At 38.7% G+C, this 26,948-nt stretch overlaps 2 protein-coding genes and 1 non-coding gene across 3 annotated transcripts; 1 reads left to right on the forward strand and 2 right to left on the reverse strand.

Annotated features, from left to right (window-relative positions):
* The first annotated feature begins 57 nt into the window (after positions 1-57).
* LOC145489221 (FGFR1 oncogene partner 2 homolog) lies at positions 58-7,961 on the forward strand. Its single transcript, XM_081468161.1, has 4 exons — positions 58-1,128; positions 5,245-5,430; positions 5,985-6,047; positions 6,515-7,961. Exons 1-4 carry the CDS (start codon positions 1,006-1,008, stop codon positions 6,758-6,760), a joined length of 618 nt encoding a protein of 205 aa, XP_081324287.1. The 5' UTR covers positions 58-1,005; the 3' UTR covers positions 6,761-7,961.
* On the reverse strand, positions 771-854 carry Trnal-cag (transfer RNA leucine (anticodon CAG)). The gene has a single exon. It is a non-coding gene; the product is annotated as a tRNA-Leu (tRNA).
* An 88-nt stretch (positions 7,962-8,049) lies between the features above and the next one.
* On the reverse strand, positions 8,050-20,801 carry LOC145489222 (putative cysteine desulfurase). Its single transcript, XM_081468162.1, has 18 exons — positions 20,741-20,801; positions 20,504-20,644; positions 17,375-17,405; positions 16,062-16,178; positions 15,171-15,296; positions 15,012-15,081; positions 14,593-14,658; positions 13,575-13,756; positions 13,158-13,216; positions 13,007-13,080; positions 12,816-12,926; positions 12,277-12,323; positions 11,875-12,079; positions 11,408-11,472; positions 11,072-11,116; positions 10,851-10,962; positions 9,949-10,002; positions 8,050-9,722 (listed from the first exon to the last, which is right to left on the reverse strand). Exons 2-18 carry the CDS (start codon positions 20,583-20,585, stop codon positions 9,303-9,305), a joined length of 1,866 nt encoding a protein of 621 aa, XP_081324288.1. The 5' UTR covers positions 20,586-20,644; positions 20,741-20,801; the 3' UTR covers positions 8,050-9,302.
* Between the last annotated feature and the right edge of the window lie 6,147 nt (positions 20,802-26,948).

Raw genomic sequence — 26,948 nt, forward strand, 5'->3', positions numbered from 1 at the left:
CCGATTTTACTTCCCGTGAATTGTGAAAGGGCCCTTACCGACCCCTTTACCACTCTCAGTTTAGAATTCCATATCTTCCATTTCAGGAACATTTACACGGCTCTGTATTTAAGCCAATTTTTAGCTTAAATCTGTTGCTTTATTTCATGGATTGAAATGATACTGATATCTGAGGAAACGAAAAACAGTCAGTGAGAATATAGTGCTTCAGTCATTTGAACCCCGCCCCTCATTGGGAGATACCCGGGACATTCACTTTTACTGTCAGTGAAATGCAGTGAAAGCCTTGTCTTTCGGGCAAAGAATTCAGAGTGAACTCCCCCGCCCTCTCGATGGCTCCGAAAAAGCATGATATTAAGCGATTGAAATGATACCTTCTTCGTCAGTTGTTCAACCTCCGTTTTCTGCGAACATTCAACTTGAACCCAGTCTTTCAAAAGAGGTCGCGAACTCCCGTCAAACCATCACTCAGCCCCCGCGAATCCCGCGTGCACTGAGTGAAAACGAGGTGAAAACCCCCGGTTTGCCCCTGGTATCCCCCAGTGAGGGTGGAGGAAGGTTCAAATGACCGGTGCACAAGTGCCGGGTGATTCGCGTTTTGCTTTTTTTGTCGACACCCTGATAGTCACCTCAGTGTTTCTGGTGCACAGCCCATTCGCTTGCCGCAAATGTATTTTCCCATAAGAAGACTGATTTATAATCCACTCAAATGACCAAAGAAAGAGCAAGTAAAGGAATCCCAACAAAAAAAGAGGGAAAAAAAAATAATGTGTCAGAAGTGGGATTCGAACCCACGCCTACAAGAGTAGACTGCGACCTGAACGCAGCGCCTTAGACCGCTCGGCCATCCTGACCACATAACATGTCGTGAATTTCTTTTAATATCTAAACGTTACCTAAGAGGCTTTGTTTATTCCGGGTCAGCGGTTTGTTGATTTTTACCCATGCACTCATGTCACAGTTTAAAATGGCGGATTAGATACTGAAACATCCGATGTTAGTGAAATGGACCAGTTGTTATTAGACGCTAAACGCCTGGCATCTCGTCTTCGTGAGCATAATGCCTCGTCAGATGCACTCATTGGCCAAGCAAACAATTTACACTTTAAAGTGGATGCTATGAAGCAGGTAACGATGTCAAAATTTGGACTAGAATTATTTTTTTACAGTTTTGTAAATATTAAGCTTTGGTTTTACATGTATGTCAGAATTATATTGCTTTACACTGTGATTGACAAGAAACAGAACTCGACAGCTTGCAATTATTGTAAGCTGCACATGAGCACTGCCACGTGCAGGAAACATGTTTTGCTACGGTTTTGCTAAAACAAGCTCATTTATTGATGTTCAGTGTTTTTCCAGGATAAAAGGTTGACTTGAGTAGCACTGAATATTTTGAACAGACTAACTATATTTCTTAATGTCATCACTATGACTTTGATTTGTATCAGAATGGAAAAGAGGTCTACTAAACCTGGCTTAGTCAATCGAACATTCGGTAATCAAACTCAGTCGAACTCCAATTGTTTGATTGATTTCAGTTATTAGGTTTGGCAATCGAACATAATTGAACTCACCCAAACTTGTTGCCAACTGAACGCAATCGAACATTCAAAAATTGTGTGGTTCCAGAAAATATCCATACCCCCCACGGAGGGTTTTATCCAGTTTGACGCCCCACCCTCCAGGATTTTCCGTTCAGGGGGCTTTACAGTACTCCCCCCACCCACTGGAATTTCCATGTTTTTTCTACTTGGAGCCCCCTACCCCTCGGAAATTCCGTATCCATAAAAAGCAAGACTTTATTCATGGATTGTAATAAAATTTAGCCACAGCTGTTTATAGTTACATTGTAGACAAAGATGTACTTTTTCACAGTAGACTGCAGACACAGCCCGTTCCTTCATGTCATGTTAAAATGTTTGAACCAGTGTTTAAACTAATAAACAACTGAGTTAGAAGCACTTCACTCCCAACTGGCATAGCAGCTGACTTTTTCTTCATTAAAGGAAGTTTTCATACAAGAATCTCGAAATGTACATAGAGCTCTTTCAAATAACCGAGTTGAAGTTTAAATTTATGCATGATCAAAATAACATATTGAATTACTTTACACACATAGTAAAGTCGTCACGCAACTTTTTTTCAAAACAGCTGTTTCCCAAATGTCACTTTATTTTTTCTTTCACCAAAGGAATACATCAATTAAGTCATATGCTTTGTCTCTTTAGTTTGTAAATGATAGTAAATTCATTGTGTGCTTTAGAGTTTTGAATTGTCATACATTTCATACGTGAAACACGCATTGTTCAGTCGGTCTATAAATGACCGACTGAAATCTCGTCTACTGTTCCAATTACAACGCTCCTCGCTGTCCACGTTTACATTTAGTTCAAGACAAATGGCTTTGAATCAACTTTGCTTAATTAAAGCAAACTGTTAGCTACACAGATAATGATGAAAATATGTGACAACCTAGTTACGGCAATTCCGAAACAGGAATTAATTTTGTATGAGTATCAAACGAAATAAACAAAGTACGAATCTCATTTAATTGACAGCATGATTAATGCTGGAAAGAGCATCTGAGCTGCATTCAAGCTAAATACAGCACAATCTTCAAAGTATAAAATATCATCAACTTCATTGTTCATGTATTGTTGCACCTCTTCGTCGGCCAGCATTTTGTTCAACTTGATGTCCAACAAACACGATACTCAGGATTGCCATCTGTCGTACGACATCAGAAGAAAAATGGAAAATATACATGTGTGACAAAGAATCTAACATTTATTTCAACGGATGGAACATTTCTGTTGGCTTGGTTGCCTGAATCAATTGGGAACGTACGGTAGTGTTCATTCAATCGTGTTTCACACCCACTGGAAAGAAAACTCTTTGAGTAGCCCCCTCCCCTTCGGAAATCTACCTCTTTCAGTCCCCCCTACCCCTCAGAATTTCTGTGACCCTCCATGGGGGGTATAGATATTTTCTGGAACCGCACATTGAACAATTGTTCAATCGCACTAAATCAAACTCCAATCATTGGATTGATTTGGATTGGCTTTGACAGTCTAACATAATCAAACTCTAGATTGATCGATCCTTTGACATTCCAAACTGGTTTCCTTCACTTTGAACAGGGCATTACTGTCAAATAAGTTTGTGTGAGCTTCAAGTCGCATCAAAGATCGCCTGTGTTAATGGGCCTCAGTTTTACTAATAAGAGAATATCCCTGATCAATATTATCCCGCACATTGTAACAATAGACTGTTGACTACATTGAAATCTACCTGTATTTACCCGTGTAATAGTCAATCCCGTGTATAAGTCGACCCCCAATTTTTGAGGCCAAAAACAAGATTTTCTTAATTTCCAGGTAAGAATTTCTTGGAAAGCTCTTCTTGTATTTCTTAGAATTTTCTTTCAGCTACTGCGGATATGTGAACAAATCACAGCAAGTTTCAACATGAAGTTTTACCAAGCTTATTATGGCACGTACATGTACAAGAGCATTTTACCCAGTCTAGCAACACATGTGTATGTGGGCTTTTTGACGATAATTTTTGTAAAATGCTCACAAAATCAAACATGATGATTTCAAACGAACCTTTTTAAGTGTGTAGAGATACAAAGTGGCTTTAGAAGACAGGGAAAACACCAAAGAAGCTCAGGACCGGGTTATTTGATAGCCGGTTAATGCTAACCTAGGATTAAAAGTTAACCGAAGAATAAATTTTTCTTGGATATAAATGTTTTACACTATGAATGTTTTCTATAGTTTGAGATTATTCAAATTCAACACTAATGGACAAATAATATAAACAGAAAACCTCACCGAAGAGTTACAAAAACTAAGTCAAAATTCTTGCTAATCCTGGGTTAGCTTAATCAGGCTTTGAACAACCCGCCCCAGGACTCTTTCAAAATGACTCGATAAACAAAGTGCAAAGCATGCATTATGGTACTTGATAGCCAAGCCTTGAAATCGGTCGAGACCGTATCCTGCCAGGTTACTAAGCAGAGAAGTTCGAAACGCGAAAGATGTTTTCTCCAAGTGGCTTTACAGCTTTACTTACAGCAAGAATATCGGTTCTTTATGACAAAATTGAGCCAGTGAGTATCTACAACATTCAGGTTAACATTTGGCAGATAAATATTGATGAATTTGGACTTGAAGCTCTGATACAGAGAAACAGATCGCTAAGCGAATGTAAGTTGTAAACTGTGCTGCCGTTTATGCTGTTTTTTAAAATAGAAAGACAATAATTATGCTAATTAGTTAACTTGTGCTTGGATATCAAGTTTTTTGCCCATGTATAAGTTGAGGGCGAATTTTCGGACTGATTTTTAGGTCTTGAAAGGTCGACTTATACACGGTAAAATATGGTATTTATATCCTCATCTGGACATGCTTTTAGAGAACCCATTGTTAAGCGTGATTTTGTAAGTTCTTGCCAAGAACTCTGTAGGAGTAGAACAGATTGCCCAGTCATGAAACATTGGTAGAATCGCTTGAGTCAATCAAAGAAGCTATTTTTACAAATTGTTAGTTACATGTTTGCAATTTATTAGATCTATCAATTTACTAGCTATTTTCAGAATTGAATTTGGATTTACATGGTAAATAAATTAATTAATTAATAAATAAATAAATAAATTAATTAATTAATATATTCTTCACACTTGGATCACATAGTTATAGTAGAGAACTCCATTCTAGTAAGACCGCAGTGTCTACTGATATTTTTATTACCAGTTTTGTTCAATTGATCTGATTTTTCCAGTTGGTTCAATAATCGAACTCCTGAGTTTGGAAATCATACTCACCCAGAACTGTCCAGTTCAATTACGTTCAGTTATCGAACTAATCAGCAATCAATCGAACAACTGGAATCAATTGAGTTAGATTCATTTTCCCTTCGGTTTTTTTCGATTGACTATGCCGGAACTAAAAAGGCCAACCATATGTTGAAATTTATGATGCACAATAAATTCAATCTCCTCTATCTGGCTTCAAAAATATCCACTGTCAAGTACTTACCCGTAGACACTCACGGATCCTCAAAACCTACAGATTTCCAAGAGCAAACATGAACAAATACCCATGCATAAAGTTCTGTTCTCAATCAATTGAGTAGTTAAATTTTATTGATGTTTGAAATTTGTACACCAGAAAAATTTTGGTCCTACTTTTTAGTGAATAAGTTATAAGATGATTACATTTCCTTTCTGCCTGACAGTATCATGATGTTGTGAGAGACCTTAATGAGGTGGCAAATCGTAGGCCTCGCAGCACACTTATCTTAGGAAGCCAGGAAGAGAATGCTCGTATACGGGAATTACAACAGGAAAACATTGAACTTCAGACTTCAGTGGCTGAATATCAATCTGCTCTGGAACTCATCATGGCCAAATATAGAGAACAGGTCAGAGCATTTTATAATCCTGAAATGAGACTCAACCAGAGGCACAAAATGATAATAATTATGCTTGCACTCTGCAGGGCATAGTGGATAGTGTGTGCCAGTTTTACACTCAGTGTCATTATTTATGTACATGTACTCTTTGTCTTATGGGGAGAAACATAACCAGACTGCAAATTAAAATGGATCTAGCATGAATTGATGAGTTCCAATTGTGGCTTTGCTGAAAAAAAGATACAAACAAGTCTTATTTTGCAGACATTTTGTAAAATGGAATGCATTGTGACTATTGTCTGCACTATCTTCCAATGCCATAGAATGTAAAGCATTGTGTCAAATTTGGACTGGGTTAGATTTGTAGTTTGCATCAGATGTGGAATACTAAAATAATAGCAATGATAAAATACTAAGATTATGTGTAATAAAGGTACCTTATACGTGTACCTTCATATGATTTTTACTTGAAGTGCATGTAGTAAAATGATTATATTGTCTGAAGACATCACATGTACAATGTACTCTTTGTTGGAATTATGTTCATTATTTTTTATTTGTAGGTTTTTGGACTGATCAAAGCAAATAGACTTGATGCAAGTTGCATGAAGTTAAATAATTACAAGGTATTCTACTTTCACTTACATGCATGTAGCATTATACAAAATACAATTGTATTTGTTTTTGCATACTGTAAATTCTGTTTATTGTAAAAAATATTTGCGGTGCATGTACTAATAGTACATGTAGTCTTTACACGATGTGTATGTTTAGCTGCTGGTACTAGAACTTATTTTGATTAAGTTAGTTTATCATTTGATTTTTAGCAGTTTACACTGTATTACTGGTAATTTTTTTCTTGATTTTTTTATGTACAGTAGTTTAGATCTTTAAAAATACACAGAGGACAGCAAATGGGTGCCACATAGAGAGGTTGTAGGGTACATGATTGCAATAGACTGAAACAGAAAGCATGACTAACTGAGATACTCACATGTCTATTCTGTACAGTTTATAGCTTGAAGTCGGTCATCTTCCACCAGACTTTGAACATGTCATTTGTCTAATTTAAGTTCTTATTTCTGTCATTTAGGAATTACAAGCTAAAACTGAGCAAATCTGTGAAATGGCAGCTGTTATGGCACAAGCAATCTACATAGATGATGAAGCCATTCAACAGGAGCAAGAGAAAATGGCTTCCATCGAGTCAGAAAACAAAGGCCTTAGAGAACTGTTAAAGATAAGTGGAATACCATTCCCTGCAACGGCAACTAGTGAAGAGCAGGCTTCACCTAAGAACGATCCTGACAGTACATGTACATCAACTCCTAAAGAATAAATTATTTGTTTACGATGCAAGATGGTCACACTTCATCTGAAAAATGGTGTTCACTGTATGCTGTCTCACATAATTTTGACTTTCCAAATCACGGACTGTCTTCAAATTAATGTATATAAATGTATGTACATAATGCAATCCAAGAAACTGCTGTCCAATCAACTTCAAGTTAAAGTGAACAAACTTGGTCATGTTCATCTTGTGGTGTACTCACGTCAAAGGTTGACCCTGCGTAAAAGCACTGTTAAGTTATAATTGTTTGTTGCCTTCTTAAGTTTAATGTCTGGGGACCAATGGGAATGCAGTGACAGGTTATTGGCAGTTTTCTCTCGCAAATGTTACCTCTTAAGGGAGCTTATCATAATATTTAACTTTTTCTTCTCAAGTACAAAATTGCTTTGAAATTACATAAACAAATAAATTTCAAAGTGAAAGAAACCTCAAATTATCAGTTTTCTAGGGTAGAAAAAACACCAAACATTAATAGTGAACTACAGTGTAAGATGATCTATCATCGAGGTGATGTAACCTTTTGATTTAAGTATAAAAGGGGACAATACATAGCAATTTTGAGGTCAGGGACACTTGAAAAATTTTCAGAACTTACAACAAGATGCATTATGAAAGAATAAGATGAGATGAGATGAAAGAACTGGCAGTTTCCATGAAATTGCATGATAAGTATCTTTGGTACCCAATGTAATAAGCGTAATTTGATCGGCTGCCTCCAATGAATATCACTCATTTTTGTATAACAAATTTGTAATAATTTATTGTATGTTCCAATGTATGGTGGACATAAGTCTGTCAACAGACTTTTTTCGTGCAAGTTATTTTTTATCTCAATGAACTCAAGACAAAACAGGGAGTCTGCGGGTGGACAAGGCAGACATCAAAATTACACAGCTCTTAGCTGCTCTTATATCCATAATTACATTAGGAGAATTATTCAGATATTCATATGGCTGAACTCATGCTTATTTTATTGGCATCTTTGAACTTAAGTAGGCCGCTGGCGCTCTTTTTTTCTCGCAATCAGCCTGGGAGAATGAGGCGAGACCCTTTAGACGAAAAGGGATTGGGACAAGACATGGGCGCGGCCCTCAGGGGAAGAAAAGCAAGACCGGCTGCCAGCAGTACCTGAATCTTCTACACTAACTGCATTTTGAAACGTTGACGATTAAAGAAATATTTATTTTTACTTGTGCTTCAAAAGCCTGTATCCATTTTGTGCTCCACTGGATGAACAACTTTCTGGCATTTGGGCTCGCGCGTATTTTTGAGTGGAACTAGTACACTAACAAAGAGATTCCACAACTGTTTTAATTGGCGTGCAAATAAGATTTGTGCAAATATTTCTTACACGGTAGATAAATGACAGCTAAATAGTTTCCCCCTCTCTTTAAAAAGAAGCGAGTGTGACCGAAACGACATGCCAAAGCCTGACGTAAAAACCCTGGGCTACTCTTCCGCATGGTAGTACGTTTATATCTGGCCCGGGGAAGGGTACTCCCAGAACAGTCGGGTGGGGGTGTGCGGCCCGCTTCCCAAAACCCCTACCCTATTTAAGACTAAAGAATACGAGGTCAAAATCGTTTGGAAGGCGAGCCAGCATCTATCACAGCGTTCACTCCCCCTCTACGCATGTGAGGAGAAGCCATTGTCGAACTTAGGCGCACCTGGAATTCAAGGGTACAAACGAACCGGAACTAGGATTGTATGCTTTCGCCCAGAGCGTTGGGCATTCGTTCACCGCTGAAGGAAAACGCGGGAGCTCCGGCTGGGGACGAGGCGCGAAATCTACGCAATAACCTGTGGTAAATTCGTTCCATATATTTCTATCAGTTGCATAATAACAAGAAGAACTGGGGCGAGTGAAGTGAGGTGAAGGGCGGAGTGCTTTTCTGCTTATTCCGCGAATGAATAAACGCCTATACTTTGAGCTCCGTTCAGAAACCGTCAAGTATTACAACGTAATACGGCGACAATAAGCTCAGTATGTTGCCTTTCAAGTATTTTATTTAAAGACGAACTATAATACAAACAAATGTAAAAAGTTCATTGGTGAGTCCGTCGTAGTGAGCTCATCACCGTGAAATAAATCTGTTTCTGTTGGTTGAAAAAATACATAACAAAAGACCACACAGTTTGGAAGAAGGAGAAAACATTTTTGAATCAGTATTCGAATACCACTTTAGATAACCTTACAAATTTGAAGTACAAACTGAAAAATAGGAATAAAACTCTACACACATCGACAGGTGAAACTTAGTTTGCACACCACTATTTCTTGCTCACACTCTAAGTAACAAACGTTCTTATGAACGTCCATTTATTATAAATATAAATTTATTTAAATATTAAAATTTTGTCAAAGAAAAATTCAGTCGGACTGAATCTGTCATTATTCATTATTTCCACTGATTATGACCCTCATGACGAACAGTACCAATCTAGAGGAAATTCTGAATAACAAGAGGCAATTCCTACACTTCGGATACTATTAAAAACTTAATCCTTCGCTGAAGATTTCTTTAAAATTTTAGTGTCGAGGTACATGACATAAAGCATGTTTGATTTTTTCAATGACGTCCCTTTTCTTTTTTCCACCAGCGACCTTTTTATGAAAATCCTTAGGATCCCAGTCCTCACGAGCTTGGCGTAACGTGTGCTTCTGTGTAACGTCTTCAGAATCATCAGATGGACTTTCCACGTGGCCATCCATGTGACCATTCATGTGTAAATCTGGATCTGATCCAGCTGGAGATATTTGCGGTGATACCCGAGGTGAATGGCCATGCTTTGGTGTAAACGGAGACTTGGTCCTTCCAAATGGTTTAGGCTTATATTTCAATGTCTCTGCCGCTAAGTAAAACTGCGCTTCATTTGGCTGCAGAAACCAGACTAACTGGTTTCTGTCGTCCGTAAACTCGATTACTTCTTCTTCTATAGTGGATATTTCCTGTGGAGACATGAAATATATGTTTCCGTCTGTTAGAAACCGCGATATTTCGTCTCAGTACGTTCAATCAATCTAAAAATAAGGTCAGATATGGACCTATTGGTAGATTGTGTTTACTTATTCTCCTCAAATGAAGACTTTGGACTTAACGTTTGCCGTCCCTATCATAACTGGAAAATACTCCACCCATGATTTATTTAATAGCTTTATTCTTATAATTACCTACCTTGTTTACATCAACTGCCTCGTTGAAAACTCGCTTGGCTGCCTCAGCAATATCCTAAAATGGCAAGAAAAAGCTCCAGCTTGAAAATGGTACATTTTAAATGAACAACAGCAAATGGTATAGGAAGTTTGATTTGTTCTGGTAAGTAGCTTGCTTGTAATTGGAACTTTAACTATTGCTTACATCAAGCGTCCCTTCGTAATCCTTGCATACTTCTTTCGTGTTAACGGTCATTCCAGTCTCATCATAGCTTAGGTCATGTAAGCTAAACAAGGTTTCTCCACGGTCCTTTTTAAACTGTTTATGTTCCCAAGCACCCGTGTGTGGATCAAAGTGGTACTGTAATAAAACAACGAAATAAATCATTTGTTAGACAGTCTTGACACCCAGACAAAAGACGTAGTTATACTAAATCAAAATGTGGCGCACTATGACAGCCACCTCGGAGACCCAGGGGGGGAGACAGCCGTGTCAGGAGGAAGTCAAACGGGCAAAAGCGGTATGAACGAAAGTTTACAAGAACGAACGAATGAGTCCAGGCAAGCACAAGTGTTTCAGGTTTTGTTGTTGTTGTTTTTCATAAAGCGAAAAGAGCCAGATGTTACAATTTTAGTTTTTAAACACGATACAAATTAAACTGAAACCGATGAAGAAAAAAAATATATCATAAATGTGCACTGAATAATAGCAAGATGATGTCACTGTTTCATCAAACAGTAATAGTCCTTGCAAATCTTGTGCTTGATTTATGGTTTCCTTGGGCTCAACTTTTCAATGATATCCTTTTTCGACTTGATCATTCAAACACCCTTTGCCTAAAATAAACCAATTTGTGATGACTGACGATCTTTTCATCGCTCAAGCAAGCCCAGCATTGTCTTTGCAGTAAAGGTCTGACTGACCTGCGGTAACAGTTTCCATCCGTGCGTAGCTACCATGTTGACAGCATTTAGTACAAAATCCACTGTTTTGTCGTTCATGAAGTAAGAAAGACCGACTCGAGCAAAGCCAGGTCTGAACGGAAAGGAGAATTAGAAATGTTTTATATCTGATAAAGCAGGCAAATCATAGACGCGGTAGGTCAGTGGAATTAAAACCTATACAATGATAAGACTCAACTTACTTCATTATTTCTAATGGTTCCTTTAATAATCCTCCCACACTTTCACTAAAGCAAAAGATCAAATAAGAACACTGTTAGATCACTCATACAATAATAGATACGTTTGATTAGACTCGCACACAACTCGAATCAATGCATGCTAGAGTGCAATCAACGCATTTTAACCAGATCGGTCTCTTGCTATCTGTAAAGCGGAATCTACGCACCCTTAAACTCGCCTTAAACAAGTGTCATTCTAACATTAACTAGCGTTGCCCCTCAAAGATACCCAGAACTAATGGAAGTTTAGGCGCTTTATGAAATCTTAATAAATATAATGTGCGTAAATTTGCTTACTTTTCATGCTTTTCGAGGAACCACGTGAATTTCCTGGCCATTGATTCATTAAGACCAAGCAGATCCTGGAAAAATTAAGAAACAGAGTAAATGAAATATAACAGAACAAGCTCTCCACAATCTCATCCCCAGAGCACGCGCGTTTCCGGTCAGCGGTGACCGAGCCCTGGACATTCTGGGTGAAATCAAGAGCCGGAATCAGAAGAGAAGCGAAGAGGTTGGCGACCCAAGGCTTAATCTAACTTCTATCTTGCCTGGTCTTGGGCTTGTCCCAAGCCAGAGTGATTCCCCATAACATATCACAATATCATTAATAGTAATACCCAGGGTAGAATATAACACGATTCTTAGGCTTCTGTCGCTTATTTCTCCTTCTTCCCGCCATTCTATAATTATTTAGCGCTTCATTTTTAACGTATACACGGAAGTCGTAGGTAGCTGAGGTTGCTAAGCAAAGCTACGCTAACCTGTGCGTAAGGTCCTGCGCATGCGCACCCTCCACGAGCCTGGATGCCATAGAGATCATTCAGAAGAACAGAAACAAAGTTATGATGCACAAGTTTACCGCTGTCCTGATGGTAGATGATTATGGAAAAAATTGGTAGCCGACTAGCGGTGTCATTTTCTAGTATAGCAATGTTTGGGTTTTCACCTAAAGCTTCAAACGCTTTCCTAACAAGAACAAATATAATAAGAAATATAAACATGATTACATCTGAAGATGGCACAAGGTCAACTACTGTAATGATTCAGATGGTTTCGCCAACTTTATAAAGCGAATGTGTAGACTTATATTATAAACGTATTGAAGAATCACTAAAACAGTTCACGAGCCATCTTTAACAAAATAATATAAAAAGAGAACTTACTTGCAAAGTTGTTTTTCCCTTTCTTCGATGTTTGTCGTTCCAACAGACTAAATAAGATTATAGATAATATGGTTTCATCAACTGGGTTGATAATGTGAATTGGCCACTGTAAAGAGATTGGAAAGCTGACGTTTCGAGCGTTAGCCCTTCGTCGGATTCGCTCCGACGAAGGGCTAAAATTCGAAACGTCAGCTTTCCAATCTCTTTACGGTGGCCAATTCACATTATCAACCCATTCCAGTCGATAAAACCAAATTATCTTGTTATACTCCTCACCGACGTAGCACCACAGTTTCTTTTAGAAACTTACCCCTCTAAATAAGATTAAAATTGACTATTAGAATAAACCAATGAAAATAAATCGAAATATGGAACAACTACGCTTTATAGATTCGTTTTGGTCTTATTTATAAATTAAGAAAAGAATTAAGTTTGTCATCATAAAAAAAAACAGGAAAGTAAACGGGGTGAGAGTGTAATGTAGCTAGATTTACTGAGTCGTAATGCTGTGTTGACTAAACTATACAGCCTTAACTTACCTGTTTAAGTTGGAAGACCATACCAGCCCGTATTGACTCCACAATAGCTGGTGTTCCACCTTCTTCTCTTTCTTCAATGTCTTTTAAATATAAATGCGTGTCACGTGTCACCTGATAAGAGAGAGAGAAAAACGTTTGATTAGAAAGCACACTTTTCAGTCATCGTGCCAATCAAAAAAACGTAAACTTACAAATAACACTGTTCCGCCTCCACAACCGCCAGGGACTGGGTTCTTGAACACACTTTTCTTAGCGATAAGCAAGCCTGAAAGGCGAAGAAGCAGTGTTTAGTATAAATTACGTGATTGCAGTTAAACAACCTTTTAATTAGCATAAACTTACCCGAAGTGCCAGTCCCTCCAACGAACTTGTGAGGAGAAAGAAAAATTGCATCCTTATACCTGCGACATATAATAAGGACAACATCAAAATGACAAGTAATCTGATCTCTGATAACGATAATAGGTTTGATATTATGTTTATCAGGAGATTTCGTGCGCGTGCACGTCCGAGTGCGCGTGCGCGTCCAAGTGCGCGTGCATGTGCGAAAGAGCAAATAATAATGCAAAATGTTCGCAGACCTTTTCCAGTGTCAAACTGACTATATTTCTGGGATCCTGAAAACTGGCCAATACAACGCTGAGACCGGTCGCTTAATAGAAGTTTGCCGTATATTGGAGCAAAGTGGGTGATTTCACAGCTGAGTTTAACGGCGTTATCTGTGTATCTTTTGCATAAAGAAACAACATTTCTCCTCACCCATTCTGTGTTGGGTTCATGTCGATGTTGAGGTACGGACCGGCTGAGGCATAATCCCAGAACGATAAGGCGCCATATTTGTGACACAGTTCAGCTACAGCCACAGTGTCTGTCAGGATTCCAGTCACATTTGAAGCTGCTGAAAACGCCACGTACATGTTGTACTCTGCTAAACGGTATTTCTACAACAAGAACAAAAATGTGTTAAAAATTGATCCGAGAAAACAGATATCTATTTTATACCAATTATACCGCGTCCTAATCACGTTTTAAAAATTGCTAACGCAATAAACAGTCATTGAGCGGTCGCTGACCTGTGTACAGTATGTTGAATATCAGCTGCGAGGAGGAATGTACGTTATCGCATAACATGCAAATGGATACATTGTTACCACTAAACAGAGGAACTATTAGGTGTCTGTGGTAAACTAATTTGAAAAGGAGAGGCCAATTTGTGTTTCTATGCAAGCACTGTAATCTGATTAATTGAGCTAATCTATATCTATCAAACAATAGATATCGAGTAGCTAGAGAAAGAGAGGGATTTTAAACATGGCAGATTAAGGAGGACTCATGCGCAGTAACTGACTAAGAATGGTTTCCACAAAGGGAGGCTGAAAATCAATGGACAGTTTGGTTGCAATTATCCAGCGGCACATCGTGTCTTTCTGTTATGAATTTTAACTTTTTCGGCTTTCAACAAAAATCCACTGCATCCTCTGTGTTATACAATTCCGGCAAGAACAATCTTAAATTACTCGTTTTCTTTGGCCATCGTAGCTTGATAAGAAATAACACGCAAACTGCGGGGATAAACATAACCCTAACCCTAACCATAACCCTAAACCCTAACCCTAATTGAAATTTAGTTGTTATTTCTATTCCTAACGGTAACGTCTGAAGATGTATGTTGAAACATACGAAACGACAAGTAAATGAACTTTGTTTTCTAACATGCGTTTTATTGTCATGTTTATCACCGCAGTTTGCGTGTTATTTCTTATCAACCTTGAATTACCTTTAAATTTTCCTCAAGCATGTCCATATCCACTGTTCCTTCTTCATTGTCATTTATTCGCACAATCTGTAGAGATTGAGAGTGAATGAGGAAAGCTGCCACCCTTGTGTACTCCTGGACTAATTTTCTTTTACCTACTGAAACTTCTTTTTGCCAAAAATCATAACATTTTATGTCCCTGTATCTGGCTACAAAACCTGCTGAATTAAGTTTTTCAGTTGCAAAAAGTGGTCAAATGCTTACCATTATTGAGTAGCAAATGTTATCACTATCAGAGGCGGTTAATAATTATTTAAAATGAATGTACAGTTTGTGTTTATTATTTACCATTACCAGCCCCTAAATTGAAAAGAAAAGAGTTCAAAGGAAAAATTAATATCGCAAATGGCTTGCTACGTTTTTATTAAAACTAGCCTTACCTTGGCTCCAGTTTCCTTCCACGGCAAAATATTTGAGTGATGTTCAAAAGGGCCGACAAACACAACCTGAAAGAATGGAAAACTTTTTATATCGGCCGGCTTACCCTATATCAAATTTGCCTGTGGCTCAAGTTCAATGATGATAACATGCTTAGATGTCTCTCGTGCTTCCTTTCCTCCAGTTGCAGAGCGTGAATTAACTTGTGAATAGCACTTGTTGTTCCACTTCCTGTAAACACTACAACATCTTCGTTTGTAGCATTGACACATTTTTTGATGATAGTACTGCAGTGACGAAGAAAATAAGAACAGTTTCACGACCAATAGTTCAATGTTTTAGCACTGAATAAACTTGTCCAGAGTTTTGCCGTTTGAGAATCTTAAACTCTACTCCTATTCCCAGCTCTCGTTTGGGATCGTCACGCAACTTTCCTTCCCCAAAGACGTTGCGTGACGACCCTAAACAATGATCGACTGCGAAGGAGAATGGTTAAAAAGACCACAACGAAGATTTTTTTTTTCAAGTGCTCGCATTTGAAGCATTTGCCATTAGTGTGACACGTGTGATACGTGCATAATTTGACCTTGGATCAATATCAGCTGCGTTGCTAGAGGTACGGGGACCTGTGTTCACTGCAACTTGGACAAGTCCTTACAGTTCAGACCAAGCGTGAGGTCAAGATGGCTGGATATTGGCCAAGTTCTTTTCTTTTTGCGTGTTTATGGACCAAGACGGAGTCGAGGTCCATAAACAGGCAAAAAGAGAAGAGCCCAATAACCAGCCATCTTGACCGAACGAGCCTGGTCAATAACGGATATTACATGGACTTTGATGAACCTGCCGCGACTAAGGGGAAAAAGTTTTGTCGGGACACAGCGCGAAATCCCGGGCGGGTGAGATAGCGTCATCTTGCCTGCTCGGCTAGCCAATCACAGCGCAGGATTTGGTACATCTTGCATGTTCATGGAGCTAGTCATATAATATGATGCATAACATACATTACTCGACTTGAATTTAAGTTTGCCTGTAATCTAGATGTAATGTCTTACCGTGCCTCTTGTCTAAATCTCGTCGTCTGTCGTGACGTCACACTAGTCGTTGTATGAGTGTTGGCGTAAAAGGGGTATACGTAGTCCCGGATGTAGTTCTCGATGAACTTGAGAGGTCTGTTGAAGAGGAATGCAAGATAAAACAAGATGAACAACAAATACAAGATGAACAACTAAACACCTGTCAGTTTGAATCTGATATTTCTAAGCTAACAGACCGCGAGATTTTATTGAACTGTTACTGCCATAACGAACAAAGGAGAAACATTATGAAACTGGTGTTCTTCTTATGGATTCTTAAAATACAGATTGAGGAGCGTGAGCTGGGAGAATGATGCATGCCTATAAAATACGTGCCACGATTTTACTTTCTGTACTTTCATGAGAAGTGTCATTATAAAAGATCGTGCGACTTTTCTCCCTCTCTTCCTCTTCTGATCGTTTACTCATTCATTCATTTATTTATTTATTTATTTATTTTGTGTTATATGAAGGATTCTCCAGAATAGCGTTTGACAACCGAGGCTTCGCTTTGAGTTTTAAACCAAGAAAAAAACAAAGCCAAAGATATGTCTAAACATAGACGTTGAACATCTGATTGCATACTTTAAGTTAACTCAGAGAGGATGATGGGTAAGAGGGGTAATCCCCGCTACGGGCATTATCCCCCAAATTTGAGAGGTTTTTAATTAGATCACCTCCGGTCAAAGAAATCCCAGGATGGTTGATTAATATCCAATCGCAGTCTGAAGCGCAGCTAGCCTTTAAGCCATTAAACACGGGCTTAAAAAGAATTTCTGTAAATAATTTTTTTTTAGTAGCCGAAAGGCTACATTTTTTTTCTTACTATTCAATAGCGAATAACCACTATATCAACGTTTTATTTTGAAAAACGAAATAATGACTTATACATGGAAAAATGCTGAAAGGTTATTAACAAAGCAGAACTTTGAAATAGTTTTGCGCACGAAAATTTAGTTGACTGTTGCTTTTTCTTCTTCTTTTTTTTCTTGGACGTTGGCAAAATTCGATCTACGACTTACGATGTACAATTTGGGCTTAAATGGAAAAAAAAAATGGCTGGCTACCCCCCTGAATCGTGTGACGCGGATTTTGCTTGCGTGGACATCCAAAGCTGATTTACCACCCCTTTACAGGTAACATTTTCTGCTAGAGAACTGGGTACCATATCTAAAAATAGCTTAAGAGAGGATTACCTTGAGAATAAAGCTTACATGGGGGATTAACTCTCTTCATGACCCTTCATTCTCTCTTGATAAATTATTTAAGATTGTTTAGCTGGCATCACTTACTTTCCAGAGGCTGTGTAGTCACAATAAATAACTACAAAAGAACAAAAGATGCTCCATTAATTTATGCTTTCAAAAGGAGATAAACCGAAAACGACTCCATTCTCGCGGCTAGCACTTTTTTTGCCAAAAGTACCATACAATTTCAAGAGTACGTAATATTAATAGTAGAATAAGATGCTGTAATTGCGTCGTTTTCTAATGCGATTATATGCATGCCTTCTGTAGTGACAGAGATGAAACCGTACGTTTTGAAGAAACGTTCCACTTTGACGGCGTTTTTACACGAATGATTTAGGAGCAGGAGCCATAATCGGGGACGGAGACCGTAAGCGCGCACCATTTCTAGTATTGGGGTTGTCCCCATGATATGGGACAAAAATTCTATTTTTAGAACAAATTGCGCCATCGCCTGCAGCACACGCGCGTACATGCTGCGAGGATTTTTGTGGATGTCGCCCGGGGGGAATGGCGTCCGAAACTCCCGATATTTTTCATGTTTTTGGCCCACAACTCAACGCGTTTACGTCTGTTGGAATTTTGCTTAAGTATTTTCGTCGTAAGCTGCTCCAGTTTGAGTGAAGTAAGACAGTGTCGAATTTAGGTATGGTCCGCTTTAAGCTTACTATAGATATATATCGCTGACCAAGTTGTGTTCCGACGGATGCTTCTTTTACATGAGCTGCACATTACTCCACTTTAAATTTCACGTATGTTAAAGATTAACAGCTTTTCCATTACACAGCAAAAAACTAGCTGGATATATTTAGATATAGCAGAGCTTCAGGACTTCATAGTTTCCTAGCTCCTCTTGCCACAAGCTTGCGAGGAATTTGCCAGTCTATCGCGACCGAAAAGTAAAACAAAATAATTGCTAGTTTGAGTTTCGCCTGAATTGTAAGCAACGCTTGATTTTTCACCAAGACCCAATAACTTTACGTCCGTAGATACCGCTCAGTTTTATTCGTGTAAAAATCCAGTAAATTCTCTGTTGTCGATGAATGAGAGCGCCCGCTGATGCTTGTTTTGTACAGTCAGTAAACATGACAAATTGTACTTCCGCCGCACTTTCGTGTGAAAGCGTACATCGAACTCAAACAATAACTCTATAGTTTTTAAATATGTTTAAGATTGATAAATGTTTGAGAACATATTAAAAGCTAAGCTGAAAATATGCGAATTAAGCAGAAATAATCAGCAAAGATTTTGTTGATCGAGTTATCAAAACTCCTTGTCTATTTTCATTTTCGCAGTGTAAAGCTTCACTACGTTTATGCTGAAGAAACACACCTGATGTTAGTAGCCTTTTTTGCGTTCGTGAAATTTGTTGCAGCATCTCAGCACAAAAGATAACGAAAGAAATCTTTGTCAAGATTTGTTGACAATTGAAAACACCGACTCGGACTTGAAAGTGCACGAGCTGCACTATGCAAATGAGCTAATTGTACGCGTCAGACTTTCCTTTCAAAAACTTTTGCAAACACACCAAACAAGCAGAAACAATAAGAAATCATCAAAACAGGTTTTGGTTATGATTAACCATTGTCTGAGAAACTCACAAATTAACTCGATACCAGAGTAGAGTGTTTTTTTGCTATATTCTTAAGTCAGAACAAACGCAAAAACATACGCGTAAGCTTACAACTAGCGCGAGCAGATCTTATCATTCATTCCCAGCGCGAGATTGAAGTCTTGTTTTCGACCCTGAGAAACCTACCTTTTCCGTTAGCTTAGAGCATAAAACTACATATAAGCGCCCTGGTTCGTATTCCCTGCCTTATTCCCTGCCATCGCTGTGAAAAATAAGCAAGATAATCTCTCAAGGTCTCTCAACTCCCACCATTTCATCACGCAACCTGACAACATCCACGCGAGAGCCCCCGACATGTGCGTGGATCCGCGCGGATATATGACGTCAGGATGGCGCAATTTGTTCTAAAAATAGAAAAATTGTCCCATATCATAGGTGCGCGCGGATCCCAAGACTTACGGTCTCCGTCCCCGATTATGGCTCCTGTTAGGAGTAAATTACAGTTTCAAAGCTAGAAGTGACACTTTCAACCTCGTTCCCAGGGTCTTTTCCCTAGCTTGGGGGTGGGGCAAGCCAGGGAAAAGACCCTGGGAACGAGGTTGTGACATTTTCATAGCATTTTATTACCATTTAACAGAGAGCATAGACATACGAGCGGAAGCACTGACTATTTAAAAGGCCGGAAGAGTATGAAAAGTCTCCACGTCTGAACGATTTCCTAAGATTTAACCAGTGGCTGCCACGTGCAAGAGAAGACTATAACAGTGTGACAAAACACATTGCAGCCATGACGTAAATTCACCAATTAAAATTGTTTACGGACACCCGCACCGTATTGCCTTGAATCTGACGTCAGAAATCGTGTTGATTTTAATTTGAAATATCCTCAGGACGTTTTGAAATCGCGTATCTAAGTGTTTCAGTGAATGTCAGTAATTAGTACTCTTTGTCTGTTTGTTCTTTTTGTATGGTGTGCGAGCAGCCGGCTTCACCCTCTTTCTCCAAGACAATTAAAAACCGATTACGCTCGGACAAAACTTTGTCAAAACAATTTTACTGCTCTTTTCAGTGCTCTTTATTGTAGTAGAAACAATGTATTTTTACACAATATCAGTAATTCTCTATCCTCCCGGTTATTTTGCACAAGTTTTAGCAACATGATTCCTAATATGTTGTGATGCCCTTGCAAAACTTTGTCAGTCGACCTTCTCACTCAAACTGATGAGTTATGCCGCGCTATCGGTTGACCTACAGTGCAACCAACGGGTGGACCGTAACCTGTCAAGGTATCTTGCAATGAAATGTATAGTCATGGCGGATGTTCCGGGCAAGTGAATTCTCACTCCACATTATACTTTAAGTGTGAAAATATATCCGATAGAAAACGCAAACTGAAAATATAGCAACATGTATCCATGGTAAGGACATACCACAAAATATTTCATCCGGCAAAATTGAAGGTCGCCGCTTTTCGCTTTCAAGAAACCCTTGTTACGCTTCGAACACCGGTGAACGCCTCGCAAGAAGCGAAATGATACTTTTGCGGCATCGACATCGTGTAAATCACTTCAAATGGTATATATGTACATAGTTTCAAATACCTTTCTTTTCTCCATAAGGTCCTATGAATCTTGTGTTTCCCCCAATGATATTCTCTTCGATGAAATCCAAAATCGGGAACATGTGTTTTACTGTCAAATTAGTTTCTTTGAGTAATTTTCTTTGCTTTCTGTCTTTGCTCGCTAAAGAAAACAATAAACAAGAGAATTCAAACTAAAAGTAATTATCACGGGACGGATGAATAAAAAAAGTATTTTTTTTTTGATCGTTTTGCTTACCTGTAAATCGATTATGTTTCGTTATGTTGCTCGCGTGTTATATCTCCTGTCAAGTTATGCAAATGACATCATGAAATCAAGCACGAGCTCTAAGACGCCACGGATTCCTCAAATTACTTACGTTCTTCCGAATCGTCAGTGATTATTTGTACAGTAAACATCTGAGAAATATTTTTAAATTATTGTTCCCTCTTTTTAAACACAAACTTCGATTAGTAACAATTCAATGCAGGGCAACAGTTTTCAAACACTGGAAATATTCGATTGGCCACGCGTTTTAATTTCATTTTAGTTTTTTCAAGGTGGAGTGCGGTCACGCCAGCGAAATAGCGCTGTGTATGAATAACTTGTAGTCAACTGTTACCTGTTTCGCTTTCTGCTAGCTTTTGTAAAAATTATTTTGTAAGCAATTCTTTCCAGCTAGCTTGTGGTTGTTCATAGAATATTAAAATAACTTCGTTGAAACAGCTGTTTAGGTTATTCATGTCTGGATGCACGCGAACAGGAAATGCGTAGTTTTCCAGTATATTCTACCCGTCCAATTTTCACCTGTTTTCTCCCACTCATCGTTCCGGTCGGTGATTAGACGGTATCACGAGAAGACAAGATGAGGAAAGGAAAACGAAGGCAAAACCTACAAGCCAACGTGTGGTGCCAGATCAGAAAAAGTCTTGAGATAAACTTTTGCCGTTCTTTTTTTTTAGCGTTAATACACCCTTGCGTGAAAATATTTTTATTTGCTGTAAATCAGAGATTTTACCTTCTTTTTTGCTGGAGTTTATTAAAGATCACGGGAAAAAAATTATAGGCAATTTTTGCCGTTTTCCTGTTTACCAGGTCGCCGTTATGTATCAGTCAATTCTAGTTGTGCCCATACCCCCGAGCTAGTCCCCGGGTGTTATTTTCATAAAAATGCAAGTTCCTGCGGACGGAAATGCGCCGGGCTAGCCGGAACAATGCCCGGCCCATGGCCAGTAATAAAATTTAAATGCTCCACCCCAGGATTAAGACCTAAGCGAATGCCGGGCTATTAACCGCAGGGATGGTCACCCTAACTTGGGCTGCTTGCTTCTGTTCAAAAAGACACTGTAGTTCAACTTTTCTGTGGACGTAAGGAGTTCATGCATTTTCTCTATTTTGTTTTACGCGCGTTCGTCTTATTTCGAAGTCGGTCGCACTAGCAAAACTACTTCATTATATCAATCACAAAGGGCTATCCTACAAAACAATGGTTACGTTATGTTATTGCAAAAACTCATCGATATGTGTTGAGACGCAGGGTCTATACTGAAGAACCGAAAACCCTCCGAAGTTTTTCTTTTCAAGATGCCGGCCTGGGAATCTTCGAACCCGGAATTTGCATGGCAATAAATCTATCAAAGGCGAGACACCAGCATAAAAACAAAGTCCCATTTTTCACTTCAAACTTATGAACATTTCAAACGCCTTATTGCTGCGCGACATCTCAACATCGTGAATATCGCCTTTGCTTGCGAGTAGTTGCTAATGTGCTCGTCAGGTGTCTTGTTTATGATAAAAAAAAAAAAAAATTCGTCGACCGCGATGTTGAGTGAACATTTCTAAAATGCGATGGTTTGGCCACAGCTTTCGAAAGCAAATGTAAACAATGCAAATGAATATATGAAAGATCATATACTTGAACCTCGCGGAGAAAGAACTAAAGCAACTATTAAAACCCAGTCATATAGTCGATCAACTTAATTTTTTTAGGCTTTAATTTCAGAGCTGCCTAAGTTGTGCATATAACTGCAATGAATCATGTCTTCATATCTTTCTCCGCAGTTCTAGTATATGATGTATGATATATTCGCTTGCATCTTCACCATCTACAAATATATTACGAACTCACAATGTGACTGGCAGCTCCCAGTTGGCGTGAGAGGCGGTCAGTTGGTAGAGCACTGCACCGGTATCGTAGAGGTCATGGGTTCGAATCCCGTCCAAGCCTGAATTTTTTTCAGGCTTTAATTTCACAGCTGCTTAAGAGTGCGTGTTTTGAAATTTGCGCGGCAAATTTCAAAATTTCAAAATCGCTCAAACATTGGCTATTAGTAGTCCATATTGAACTATTTATCGCTATGTGGTTCATTTGTCAAATGGGGTTTTGATTCGGCAGAAAATGACGATACTCGATTTCGGGGCCAGGCATTGGAAAATTTGACTCAAAAATTAGCCATTTTGAAGCTAACGGCTTGCCGTAACTATAAACCGAGAAGACATTCACTTGAATTCAGCTTATTTTACAACTTTTGCAGCTTTTATTTTACAATTCCTATGACATTTGAAACACATTAAGATATTGAGTGAGACCTGAAGGAAAGCCCTCTGTTTTTCCATGGAAATTACTAGTAAACTTCAAAAAATAATTTCCCCTACTACCTTTATCACAAATCAAATGAAATTTATCACGTAGAATTCAAAGACGATGGGCTCTTAGCTGATATAATTTTTTTTCTGGAGAAATTAGATTGTGCTATACGAGAGAGCGCTCAAAATTGCAATTTTTCGTGAAATCAGACAAGAGATTGCGTGACCGACCGTGACAGACCGCTGTATCATTACAGCTCAAAGCCCCAAACTCAATAAAAAATATGTCTTCTTGTTCTTGCGAAGTCTTGTCATTTGTTACTTTTTTAGAAAATACAGCGGCTAATGGCATGCTTGTTTTATCACTAACTTGTATGATGTTTTTTATGTGAACAGTGCATATGTAGTGCGTTTACTGTATTTTTTTCAGGTGAATGATACTGTTTTACCGGTACAAGAGTTAATTAATTGATACCATCTATATTTTTAAAACAGCTGACAACTGTAAGGAATTTATGGTTTAAAGAATCAAGATTTCATCATTAATCACTAGGGCCTACGCAGTTTTTAAACTCGTGGATACGCAAAGCGTAGAAACGTGTTTGTTGCGGGGACTCCGATATGCAAATGTGTCACTCACTCACTCACTCACTCACTCAGGTGTAGACACTGCTCGTAATTAGTCGGCCCGAACGAGAGCGCCCGAGTCCGACGCCATGTTGGAATAGTAACCGCGCCCGACGCCATATTGGAATAGTAACCGAGCCTGACGCCATATTGGAATAGTAATCGTGCAGTCAGTGCGAGCCGACTTTGCGACTTTGCCTACTACTCAATACGTGCATCGTGCCAGCCCGAATATTGACGGTTTTGTAGCTTTTACACAACCATTAATATTAGGTGTTTCGCTAAATTGAAGTGGAGTTGACTTTGAATTGAATGTTCGAATTAGTACTATGGCCAACTTGAAGGCTGAGTTTCAGGAGCATTTGAGTCGTCCAGGCGTTCAAAATGACCAGGAGATGTGCATTTGTTTGCTGGAAAGTGACCTGAAAAGCTAATGTGGTAAGCTTTTATGAGAATGTGTCTTTTTCCTCGACCTTAATGAGCTTATATGAGCGAAACGAACAACTTTTAATGAACGAAACAGCTATTGAATACAAGACAAACATCGGCACCATTGTATAATATTGTAATTTCATTTTTATAATTTAGTAACATCTAAACCTGAGGCCAGCCGAAATATTGTTTTAACTCTACGACGTTGTGTCAACCTTTCAGTAGTGACGTATTATCGTTTTACTTTTCAAGTTTGGCTGATTAGATCTGCTGTGAGATCCAACGTTCAATCAAGCAAGACCTTCGTTCACCGCTTTGCGGTTTAAACAATTAAGTTTTTCATGTTGAGTTGTTCATGTTCAACCGGCATCGAGTTAAGTTTAGATTAAAGTTGTGTTCTCTATACTTGTCTTGTTTATTTTAGTACATTGATCTGAACTCTAAGTGGGATGTGAAATGCACATAAACTTGGAAAGAAACTCCCAAATACTTGATTTTGATAAGCTTAAATGATTTTTACCCTGTCTTTTGTTTACACTTTGCTTCCTGATTGAAAAGATAACAAAGGGAAAGAAACCCCACGTGAGCTTGTCCCCAATTATTAGTTAATACTAAATACATTGACACTTCAATAAAGCTGTTATTACTATTGTTGGAACACATATTTGATAAATGCTTGAAAATGCTTGCAAAACAGTCTACTTATTTTGATGTATTTTACGTGCAATATATATAGAGACAAGTGGTTCCACATTGGAAAAGAAGTGCTGTCTCATAAGAAACCTTACCTATAACCTTGAATGAAATGCAATGAAAAACTTCTGTGAGCTCGTACGACTTGAATACATGCAAATTTTTCCAGCAGGCATGCAGATCAACATCAAGATCTGGAAGTGAGGGAAGGGAGGGAGGGGGGAGAGTACTCTATGATTTGTTGTGCAGGAGTGTCTTCTGTGACCCAAGAACTCTTAGCCTTTACCACTCCATGTTTTGCTGCAATTTTGCCACTCTAGCTTTTCTGGACGTATGTCTTTGTCATATGTGTGCAAAAAAAAGCCAACGAAAAGAGCCTACACTTTGTGAGTTAAGTGCGACCTTGCATGGTACAAACCCGGCTTGTTTTAACAGCATTTAATGATACACCAGTAATTCAAGTTCACCAATATGTTTCATCTCTAGATTACCTAATCCATGAGTTTGGCCATAGGTCTCCTTTGATTGATATAAAGCCTTGAAATGAACTATTTGTCATTGTTGTTATGGTTGCTAATTATATAAACAGGTTGTGATCCCAATTATGGCGTTTTCATGCTCTTTTCAGAGAATAACTGGAACAGACTGCACGTTTGATAGGCTAAATAAAAGCAAGAGTCTTGAAATTGTTACTTAACGCAATTGCTCAAAGGATATTTCGAATCATTGTTCTCACTGGTCATTTTCTGGAGTGACAACGGATAGAGTGGGTATTTTCCGCGAGGACGAGACGCAGAGATTAGACACAATCTTCTCAAACTCATTAATAATTCATAAGGTCAACTACCAACCACAAGATGTATACCACATCACGTGCATATGTTTGGATACCCAATGAAAAACAGTATACCACTCTCCAGTGAGAGTGGTATATACCACTAAAATATGCACAATGACAACTTGCACAAAATCAATGAATATTTATTACTCAGAAGTAAGCTTTTACAAGGTGTCTCCTTTTGTTTTCAAAGTCACACCCATTCGCGTTGCTTCTTTCATTTCTGCATCCAAAACACGCCGAAATGTCACAAACCTAAGAAAGCGAAAGAAAAAAAGTAGTATTAAAAACAATGCACACAAGTAGTTTACGCGAACCAAATTTTATCCCCAAAAAATGTAACTTACCTTCGGTCGGACATGTCCAAAGGGTTCAATGTAGCACTTCCATTTACATCAGAAAGGTGGCGCTTCAGTCCGCAAATAATCGAGTACAACTAACGGGAAGGATAACGTTCCCCAGTAGAATTGTTTACTTCTTGAACGAACTTCGACAGCCAGTAGTTGAGACTGCATGCAGGCATATCTGCAATGGCCGTTTTCAAAGTTTGAACTCTTTCTTCAAAGTCTTTCGTGGTAAAAAGAACGCCGGGTTCCAAAATACAGGACTTCACTAATCGATGCGGTTTCCATTCCTCGAAAACCTTACACCACCATTTGGCTTTATAAGCTGTTGATTTCGGTACTGCATTATCAACACTTTTCTTCTCATCCTCCACACTTTTCGGCTACCGAAATCTCTCGAACGGCTTTCTTGCGATATACATCCTGACTGAACGACAGCTTGTAAATGCTGGCAACCCCAGCAACTTTCACATCTCAGAATAAATTAAATCGCACCATAAATGCAAATTAATTACGCTGGTAAAAAATATCATTGATATTGAAATTATCGAGGAAGGAATGTTAGACAGCAAACAATTCTAATTGGAAGTCTTTGTTTGTTATTTCTTTAAGAGTGATCATGAGAAGTTATTTCCAAAACTCGTGCTTCGTGTTTCATCGGGGTATCCAAACACCTCGAAACAATAAAAGCACGAGGCCGTAGGCCTCGTGCTTTCATTTATTTCTCGGTGTTTGGATGCCCCGATGAAACACTCGCTCTCGTTTTGGAAATAGTACTTCCCACACCACAGGCATGAACTCGGACTTGGCTGGCGGCGAAACACTTCTAAGTGCTGTGTGCCACAAATCTTATCCCAACATGGAGCAAATAGAAAAGCGGATCGAGGAATTACGAAAATGGTATCGGAGCGCATCTTTAAGACGACGGGGAAGTTTGTCCAGTTGG

The sequence above is a fragment of the Orbicella franksi genome, chromosome 6 (genome assembly GCF_964199315.1).
Source record: "Orbicella franksi chromosome 6, jaOrbFran1.1, whole genome shotgun sequence".
Taxonomy (NCBI): domain Eukaryota; kingdom Metazoa; phylum Cnidaria; class Anthozoa; order Scleractinia; family Merulinidae; genus Orbicella; species Orbicella franksi.

Excerpts from the sequence above, each read along its gene's own strand:
- LOC145489221 (XM_081468161.1), top strand. The coding sequence starts at position 1,006 with ATGGACCAGTTGTTATTAGACGCTAAACGCCTGGCATCTCGTCTTCGT. Across the intron at positions 1,129-5,244 it reads AAGTGGATGCTATGAAGCAG|TATCATGATGTTGTGAGAGA; the intron begins GTAACGATGTCA and ends TCTGCCTGACAG. Across the intron at positions 5,431-5,984 it reads TGGCCAAATATAGAGAACAG|GTTTTTGGACTGATCAAAGC; the intron begins GTCAGAGCATTT and ends TTTTATTTGTAG.
- LOC145489222 (XM_081468162.1), bottom strand. The coding sequence starts at position 20,585 with ATGTTCCCGATTTTGGATTTCATCGAAGAGAATATCATTGGGGGAAAC. Across the intron at positions 15,297-16,061 it reads AGATTTAGACAAGAGGCACG|TACTATCATCAAAAAATGTG; the intron begins GTAAGACATTAC and ends TCGTCACTGCAG. Across the intron at positions 10,003-10,850 it reads GATGGAAACTGTTACCGCAG|GATATTGCTGAGGCAGCCAA; the intron begins GTCAGTCAGACC and ends TTGCCATTTTAG.